The 9,741-nt window shown below is 58.5% G+C and overlaps 1 protein-coding gene across 1 annotated transcript in view; it reads left to right on the top strand.

Moving 5' to 3' along the window:
- SCN4A (sodium voltage-gated channel alpha subunit 4) overlaps positions 1-9,741 on the top strand; it is a 51,948-nt gene that overhangs the window by 33,411 nt on the left and 8,796 nt on the right. The window contains exons 16-18 of the mRNA XM_015651419.1: positions 3,241-3,672; positions 8,029-8,158; positions 8,472-8,626. Coding sequence (XP_015506905.1) covers positions 3,241-3,672; positions 8,029-8,158; positions 8,472-8,626 — 717 coding nt within the window. The remainder of the gene's footprint in view (positions 1-3,240; positions 3,673-8,028; positions 8,159-8,471; positions 8,627-9,741) is intronic.

Genomic DNA, 9,741 nt, shown 5'->3' with positions numbered 1-9,741 from the left:
CATCCATCATCCATCATCCATCCATCATCCATCCATCATCCATCATCCATCCATCCATCCATCCCACCCTTTGCTCCAGGTGTTTCTGGGAGCAGCCCCCCCCCTCCCCCCACAAGGCTCCTGCAGCTCCCCAACCTCCCCAATCCTCCCCGTGCTTCAGGTGGCACCTGGTGATGGCCAACCTCCTTCCCTGTGTCTGTGGGACCCCCTGCTCCCCTCACCCCCACCCTGTCCCCGCCCTCCCCACTCCCCCTGGCTGCCCAAGCCGCAGGTTTGAGAGTTCCAGGCGAGCGTGAAATCCTTTCTAAACTTGGTAACCCCATCGCTGGCAGCTCTGGAGCTTGTTTTGCAGCCTGCGTGGGCCCAGCTCTCCCTTCTTGAGGAGCAGGGCAGGGGAGGGAAGCGCCGGCTCGCTCCTATTACTTGCCGGGGTTGTGTAATCCCTTTGGAATTTGCTTTGAAAAACTATCTGCCCCTGGGAGCTGCTGACCCCTGTCCCCAGGGAGGCTCTGAAAGGAGCCCCGGAGAACCCAGAGCAGGCCCTGGCTGGGGTCAGCTTGGAGTGTCCCACTTTGAGAGCACAAAGCTGGGATTTGGGTGCCCTTTGGCTTCCCTGGCTCATGCCAGGGATTTGAGACTTTGAATGGAGAAGCCCTGGCTGCAGACCTCGGCCCAGGTCTGTGATGGGCAGTGCTGGGCAGACAGGGGAGCCCATCTCCCAGCAGCCAGCAAAGGTTTGTGATGCCACCTTTCGAGGGTTCCAGGGGAACCCTGGGTCACGCTGAAAATCACACATGAGGGCACCTGGAAGGAGCAGGAGCCTCTCCAGAACAATCTGCAGGGAGTGCAGGAGTTTGGACTGGGAATCACAGCTGGGGCTCCCTGCAGAGCCCTCCCAAAAGGGGCTCTGGAAAGTTTCCCTCTTCTGGAGCCCATTCTTGGAGTAGCACAGTCCACACACCTCTCCAGGAGACTTCTCTGGAGAAGTCACGGGGGCAACACAATTTCAGCTGGTGTGGTCAGTGACAGCCCTCACAGGGGTGTGAGTGTCCCCATCCCGGGGGTGTGAGTGTCCCCATCCCAGGGGTGAGGGTGTCCCCATCCCGGGGGTGCAGGTATCCCCATCCCGGGGGTGTGAGTGTCCCCATCCCGGGGGTGTGGGTGTCCCCATCCCGGGGGTGTGAGTGTCCCCATCCCGGGGGTGTGAGTGTTCCCATCCCGGGGGTGTGAGTGTCCCCATCCCGGGGGTGAGAGTGTCCCCATCCCGGGGGTGAGAGTGTCCCCATCCCGGGGGTGTGAGTGTCCCCATCCCGGGGGTGTGAGTGTCCCCATCCCGGGGGTGTGAATGTCCCCATCCCGGGGGTGTGAATGTCCCCATCCCGGGGGTGTGGGTGTCCCCATCGCGGGGGTGCAGGTGTCCCCATCCCGGGGGTGAGAGTGTCCCCATCCCGGGGGTGAGAGTGTCCCCATCCCGGGGGTGTGGGTGTCCCCATCCCAGGGGTGAGGGTGTTCCCATCCCGGGGGTGTGGGTGTCCCCATCCCGGGGGTGAGGGTGTCCCCATCCCGGGGGTGTGAGTGTCCCCATCCCGGGGGTGTGAGTGTCCCCATCCCAGGGGTGTGCGTGTCCCCATCCCGGGGGTTAGGGTGTCCCCATCCCAGGGGTGTGGGTGTCCCCATCCCGGGGGTGTGGGTGTCCCCATCCCGGGGGTGTGGGTGTCCCCATCCCAGGGGTGTGCGTGTCCGCTTCCTGAGCTGTACCCCAGCCCTCGGGGCAGCTCTGCACCTTCTGCACGGGCTCCATTTACAGGCCAGCAGAGAAACCTCTGTGCCTTCCTCCTCCTCCTCTCTGCCAGGCTCTCCTGGCCGTGCCTCAGGTATTTCCGAGTCCTGGAGCCCGTCCCAGAGGCTCCCAAGTACGCCCGTGCAGGGAGGTGTGTGTTTCTCCGCTCTTCCCCTGCTCAGGAGGAAGGTGACCCGTCCTTTGCTCTTAATGACACTTAGAGCATTTCCTTTGGGGTTATTCAGGGAAAAGGGAGGAAGTCCGTCGAGTGACAAGGTAATGAAGTCCTGTCCGACAAAGGCAGAGCCAGCGGCACCCATTAACTGTAACTGGTACTTAACGGGGGCATTCAACTGCTGGGCCCGCGGGGATTTATTTAAAGACGTGGTTTAAGGCACAAGGCATGAGCCATGTGAAAACAGCAGTGTCCTTGGATAGCAGCTAATTCCAGTCTCAGATGTGCTGCTGGCACCGCACAACACGGCACAAACACCGACAGCTGTGGGCTGGGTCTGTCCCTGCTCCGCTCCACGGGGGTGCCTGTCCCACTCCTCTGCTCCAGAGCTGCTCCAGCTTTCTGGCAGGCACCAACCCCAGCTGTGCCAGGAGAGGCTGTGGTGGGGTCCAGTCACGTTTTGGGACGGTGAAGTAGAAGGGGAAGCACACGAGCCCATGCTTGGAGTTTTATAGAGCATTTACTGGCTCGTGCTGAGATGAAACATTGCTTTGATGGAGCAGAGCAGTGCCTGGGACACAGGGATGGGGTCACAGCTGGGGTTCAGGCTCCTCCATGGCTCCAGGGTGTGGGAGACCCTCTGGAGCTTGCTGGGCATCTGAGCTACCAAGGCCAGGGAAGAGGAGAGGAAGAGCTGCAGCTGAGAGGAGAAGCAGGCAGTTTCATTCTGGGGGGAAGGGACATAATCACGGAATCATGGAATCCCAGACTGGTTCGGGTTGGAAGGAACATTAAAGAGCATTCAGCCCCACCCCTTGCCATGGCCAGGGACACCTTTCCACTGTCCCAGGCTGCTCCAAGCCCTGTCCAACCTGGCCTTGGACACTTCCAGGGATCCAGGGGCAGCCACAAGAGCTGAGTTGCATGCCTGGGGGTGGTGGGGAGAAACACCAGAGGCTTGGGGAGTCCCCCATGGGATTCCTAGAGCTCCAAGACACTAAAGGAAGGGACACACTCATGGATCCACAGCAGCACTTTAGAGGAGCTGAAACCATGACTGGCACCACCATGGGAGCTCAGGGGGTTTGAGGAGGTCCATGTCCTCCAGGAACTGGGATTGGCACCTCTGCAGCTCCCAGAGCTGGGGAGGGCAGGGCAGGGCCCATGAGACCCTCCACGAAGGGGTTTCTCCACAGCCGTGAGCGATCCCTGCAGCTCCAGAGGGAAATCCTGAGGCTCAGGACCTGCTGGACCTCAGGGCTGGAATTTGCTTTGTCTCCTCCAGGTGCTAAACCTGTTCCTGGCTCTGCTGCTGAGCTCCTTCAGCGCCGACAGCCTGGCGGCGTCGGACGATGACGGGGAGATGAACAACCTGCAGATCGCCATCGGCCGCATCAGCCGCGGCATCGCCTTCGCCAAGGCCACGCTCCTCGCGCTGCTGCGCCGGCTCTGGAAGGGCAAGAAGGTGGCACCAGAGGAAGAGCAGGACCCCAGTAAAAGGGACAACTCTGTGATTAACCACATGGACATGGCCCTGGAGCCCAAGTCAGGGTACCTGGATGGCATCACAGGAAAGGAGCACATTTTCATGGATGACCTGGACCACATGAATTTCATCAACAACCCCAACCTGACGGTGCAAGTCCCCATCGCCTCCGAGGAGTCCGACCTCTACGAGGAGACCAGCACCCAGTCCGACACCGAGGACACCACCAAGGTCAGGAAGGCAGATGGAAGGGAAGGGTTTTACCCCCACACTGGGATTGGCTCATTCTTGCTGTGCTGCCCAAAGAATTCTGTTTGGGTCACCTTCAGCTTTCTCACAGAGCATGGCGTGGGCCAAACACGGCGTTCTCCAAGCTGGCATTTCCCAGTGTAAGCTGGAGTGGGAGGGGAGGGTCCAAGCAGGGCTTTGGCTGATTTGGGTCAGACTATGGGGTTATTGGCAATGCCAGAGGGCCCCTCTGCACCACGGGGGCAGTGCAAGGGTCAGAGCGCTCAGTTTGGGGTTAAAGATGTTCCAGAGGAATCCGATGCCAGGAAATCTGCTGATGGCACTATCATTGGATCCACTGCTAATGCCTCGGAAAGCATCGTCCTGGGGGGGCCTGAACCAGATGGAGGAGCTTAGCAGGGGTGAACCTGAAGCCAGGGCTGTGGGATCCAAAGTTGAGACAGCTGAACCTGGTCTCCAGGGGACTGCTGGGGTCCACTGGGAGGGCGGCAGGGGGACAAGAAACTTGGGAAGACCCAAGTGGACACAAAAGGGTGATGGTGTTGTGGGAAATTACTGCTCACTCCAAGGTCCTGGGGTGTCCTAGTTTAGGGTTAAACACAGCGGGCAGGCGCTGAGGGAGACAGGAGGAGGTGCCTCAGCCTGTGTAGGGGGTTTGTTTGGACAATAGGACAGATCTGAGTAGGGATTTGTCATGTCTGGATGGCAAATGTGTACTCAGGAGCTGAGGGAACTGTGACAAGCTCCATCCCCACCAGCCCTGCTAGGTCTAGGAGAAATGTGGTGCTGCTGAACACCTGAATGAGACAGTACAGGGAGCCCCAGGAAAGGCTGGGAAGTTGAGCAGGGCTCCCAAAACTGCAGAGCCTCTCACCTCCCTCCCATCTGCAGGCTCCTCAAAGCTCAGCACGGTGACAGGGACCCAGCTTGGCACAATGTGTGGCAAGGAGAGGGGACAATCCTGATTATTTGGTGTTATCTGGGACAATAGGGGGGATTCAGCATTTGGGGTGCAGGAGTGGGACAGGAGGAAAGGTGGGGCTGGCCATCGTCACTGCCAAGCCCTACAGAGGGAACAAACTTGCATGGAGCACCTTGGTCAAGGGAACAGGTCAGGGGGGTTGCTGCTCTCAGTTCTCTCAGTGTTGCCACCAGGAGGGCTGAGAGTCAGCATTTCCCCCAAAATTTTTCCTGTCAAAGCCCAGTCCCACAGCAGCAGTGCCCAGCACACTGGGCACACTGCAAAGGTGATGCCACTGCCAACCTGGCCACAATGGGAGAGGACACATGGGGTCCCCATGGACCTCAGCTCCCTGTCACAACAAAGTGCTTCCCAGCAGGTGGGAAAACGTTGGTGTGCAGCCATCAGACCCATCCTGGCACAGCTCTGGGCTTTAGGGTGGGTTCAGCCCACAGCAGCCGCTCCAAACACCGCACAGAAAAGCTCTGAGCTGGCCACAGCTCCTCAGCACATGCAGCAGGCAAAGGGCACCTCTCAAACTGTAAATACCAGTTCAGCCCATCGAGGCTGCTGGGTGTGCTGCCTAAATTCAGTCAAAGCTGACTCAGGTGGGAGCCAAGGGGATGCATTAAAAACAGGGGCCCTGGCCAGGCAGGGGTAATGACGGATGCAATTTATCACAGAATCAGAAATTATTTGGGTTGCTAAGAGTGTAAAAGACCATTTAATTCCATCCCCTGCCATGGCAGGGACACCTCCCACTGTCCCAGGCTGCTCCAGCCCCAATGTCCAGCCTGGCCTTGGGCACTGCCAGGGATCCAGGGGCAGCCCCAGCTGCTCTGGGCACCCTGTGCCAGGGCCTGCCCACCCTGCCAGGGAACAATCCCTGCCCAATATCCCATCCAGCCCTGCCCTCTGCCACTGGGAGCCATTCCCTGGCTCCTGGCCCTCCATCTCTTGTCCCCAGTCCCTCTCCAGCTCTCCTGGAGCCCCTTTAGGCTCTGCAAGGGCCTCTGAGGTGACCCAGACCCTTCCCTTCTCCAAGCTGAACACCCCCTGCTCTCCCAGCCTGTATATACGAGGTGAAATGACAATTAGCAAGCAGGTGCTAATTGGTGGGGGCCTTGCGCTGTTCCCTGGGGCTGGTGCCAGCCGGGTGTGTTCTCACTCCGGGGATCAGCTCCAGATGGAGCCAGAGCCCCACACTCCGCTCGCTCCGGGGACAATCCCACCGTGACGAGCCCGACCCGCGGAGCTGCTCACACAGCGCTGATAAATCCTCTCCACTTCCCGAGCAGCTCCTTTCCAAGGAAAAGCTCTTTTTTGGTGGAAATGAGAGCGGCAGGATCATCACAGCTGCAATTTTGCGTCTTGTGGGTTGGTTTCTCTTTGCAGCTCAAAGCGGGGCTGGGCTGTGTCTCTGCAGAACGAGCGCCGGGGCTCGGGGCTGTGCCAGGGGCTTCTCCCGTGGGGATCCCACCCTGCGATGCTCCGGACCCTGCTGCAGCACAGGGATGTTGTCAGTGGAGCTGAGGGAGCTGGAAAGGGGCTCAGGCTGGAGCAGAGGAGGCTCAGGGGGCCCTTGTGGCTCTGCACAAGTCCCTGGCAGGAGGGGACAGCCGGGGGGGTCGGGCTCTGCTCCCAGGAACAGGGACAGGAGGAGAGGGAACGGCCTCAGGCTGGGCCAGGGAAGGTTTGGATTGGAGATTAAGGAGAATTTCTTCACTAAAAGGGTTGCCCAGCCCTGGCACAGCTGCTCAGGGCAGGGGTGGAGGCCTCATCCCTGGAGGGGTTTAAAAGCCACGTGGATGTGACATTTGGGGACATGGATCAGAGGTGGCCTTGGCACTGCTGGACTCGATGGTCTCAGTAGGCTTTTCCAACCAGAACAATTCCATGATTCTCAGTGCTGTGAATTGTGGGGTCATGGGCTGAGTCAGGGTGTGCAGCACCAAGGATGGGAAAGGATGGGAAAGTCCTGGATCAGGGGGAAAGCCCCAGCCAGGCTGGAGATGCTGTGCCAGGAGTGTGATGGAAATTGCTCTCCAAACCTGCTGGTTCCAGGTGTGGGAGGGCTCAGAAGCCCCTAGGGTTGGGTTTTATCCCTGTCCCCACCCAGGAGAACCAGCCCTGTGTCCACCCACAGAACTCCTGGGTTCCATGAGCCATCCAGTGGCCTTTTGGACCTTCCCCCCCATCTCCAGGGCAGTTGCACTGCTTTGTCTCCACCTTCCCCCTGTGTGAGGCTGTCCTGGGGGCAGACCTGGGGCTCCTGTGTGTCCTTCCCTGGGCTCACATCTTGCCTGGCTCCGTGCTGAGACTCCCTAATCCACTGCCCCTCCTGTCCCTCCCTCCCAGCCTCAACTGGGGGTGGTCCCAGTGGTCCTTGAGAGCCACCAGCTGTGAGCTGGGGCCACCCCTGCTGCTGTGTCCTCTCCTGCGTGTCCCTAAAGCAACATTTCCTCACAGAGAGGTGGCTGTGGCCCCTGAAGCTGTGGGCAGTGACAAGCCCACCCCACCCCACCCCCCAGGGGCTTTTTCCCTGTTTTTTGGAGGATGGAGCAGCTCCTTTATGGATTACCAAAAGCAGGAGCAACCTGAGGGGAGGATTATCTCCTTCCCATGTGAGCCAACACCTTCCTGTGCTGGAAAAAGGATCCACTGGCTCCTGCTGCTCCCAGGTAGGATAGGCAGGGCTGGGGATCTGCCCATTCCTCAAGTGTTGGAAGAGGGCTTCTCAGAAAGCCAAAAAAAAACCATCAAAAAAATCAGGGGGAAAGGAGTCCCAGGGGCTTGCCAAGGTTTTTTCTTGTTATCAGCCCCTCTGGCCTTGCTGAGTGGTGTCTGGGAAGGCAGCCAAGCTGGGCTGTGGAGCAGGCTGGAGCTGAAGAAAGGTATTTGGGATGCAGGTTTTGAACTTGGGTGAACCTTGGGCTGAGGGCCCTTCAGCAGGAGCTGAGCCAGAGGGAGGAGAAAGGAGAGGCTGCTTGGGTTTCTGCAGCAAAGCAGGGGTTGGCAGAGCAATTCTTGGATGGGGACACACAGAAGAGGAGGAGGTGGTGAGAAAATCAGCCTGAGGTGGTGGCACAGGTGGATTGGGAGATGGAGCTGCTGTGCTGGGAGGAAGGCTGGAATCAGGGGAGCTTTTGTCCCTCTGAAACTGTATGAAAATCAAAGCTCAGGTACCAACAATCCTCCAAGGTTTGCAGCCCTGGATGACTGAACAGCTTCTGGGCTGTGTGTCCATAGGAGAGGGACTCAGAGCATCCTCCAAACAAGGGGGTCCCACCACCCATCTGGGCTCTCTGGGGCAGGAGGAGCATGGCTGGAGGCAGCCAAAGCCCAGGAGCCTGGCCTGAATTGCTGTCCCTCTGCAGAACCCCCTGTCCAGCGACAATGCCTCGTCCGTGTGCAGCACCGTGGATTACAAACCCCCCGCGCCCGAGGAGGAGGAGGTGGCAGAAGTGGCTGAGGAGAGCAACGAGCCCGAGGAGTGTTTCACTGAAGGTGAGGGACAGAGCAGGGCTGGAGACCCTGTGGAGAGGGGGAAATGGGGGTGGAGAGGGAGAAATGGGGATGGAGGGGCCACTGCCAACCAATTCTTGCAGCACAGGGGCCCCCAAGCTCCCTGAGCTCAGCCCCAAGTCCAAATCCTCCTGTAGCACCACAGAGATGATCTCCATGGAGCTCCCCTTGTGCACCCCACTACACCCAGCAGGATCCTGGTCCAACTTCCACCAGGGAGGGTTTAAAATGCCAATAAAACTGGGAATAGTGAGAACACCCTGGCCGGGAGTGACCCCCAGCCCTGTGTTCCCAGGCTGTGTGAAGAGGTTCCCCTGCCTCTACGTGGACATCACCAGTGAGAAGGGGAAGGTTTGGTGGAACCTCAGGAAAACCTGTTTTCTCATCGTGGAACATGACTGGTTTGAGACCTTCATCGTCTTCATGATCCTCCTCAGCAGCGGGGCACTGGTAGGTCTCACCTTTCCCCTGTCCCAAGGGCTCTGCAGCAGCTTCCCAGCCAGGGGAGCCCAGGCTCTGGGCATCTCCTGGGACAAATAATCCAGCTGTGGGCAGAGGTTTGATTTCAAACCCCATCTGGCTCGGGTCTAACATCCTCCAGGAGTCCTGGTACCCCCTGGCCATCCTCCCCAGCATCCCTGGGCCATCATCCACGGGCTGTGGTCCATGGGCTCGAGGGGATGGCACTGCCTACAGCCCCACTCCTGCTCTTAATGCCTGCTATGAACCATCTGAACCATTTATTGAGCTTCCTGTGGTTTCTCATTTCACCACCACCATCACTGGCTGTCAGGAAGTGCTTGACAAACAGTTCATGGTTTTTATTTTGCTGTTCAGGACCTCCATCAGTGCCTGGTTCCCCCTCTCAGAACCTGGGTGTTCTGTTAAATCAACCTAATTAATTATCTGTGTTGGCCTGGTGTTGTTCTCCAAGTGTTTGGGCTGGATTTAACACAGGAAATGCCAACTTCTCTGCAGGTTTGGAGGTGAAGAGAGAGGGAAGGGGAACAGAGGGACTGAGAGGGCTTTCAGACACTTTACGTGTCTGCAGCTCGCTCTGAGGTGGTTTGGGGATATCTGAGGTGTAGCTGCTGCAGGAATTGAAAGCTGTGCTACACCAGCTGTGCAACACCTGGGCACCTCTCCCCTACCTCTGAGTGCTTACTCAAGACGTGAGGTAGCACTCACCCAAACTTCTCATGGCATTTTCAAAGCTCCCAAAGCATCCCAAGGTGTGGATTGGTTATCCTGGGGTTTGAGCTGACACCTGGGAATTGGATGCAGCTGGACTTTGGCTTCAGGGAAGTTCTGCTTTGGGTCCAACCCCACAAAGCCAACAGGGACTTGCAAACAGGAGCTGGACCCCACATTGATCAAGTCCTCATGCACCAGCCATCCGTAGGCTCCCAGCTTCCCAAGCCCTGGGAAAGCAGGGAGATGCCAGCATGGGTGTGCTCTGGGATGCCACAGGTCCCAGGGAAGATGACTGTCAGGTAGCTCCATGGGGTTCTCCATGGAAGATGACTGTCAGGTAGCTCCATGGGGTTCTCCATGGAAGATGACTG

This window comes from Parus major, chromosome 27 (assembly GCF_001522545.3).
Source record: "Parus major isolate Abel chromosome 27, Parus_major1.1, whole genome shotgun sequence".
NCBI lineage: Eukaryota > Metazoa > Chordata > Aves > Passeriformes > Paridae > Parus > Parus major.
The sequence above is the reverse complement of the archived record's forward strand: the minus strand, read 5'-3'. Positions and strand labels throughout refer to the sequence as shown.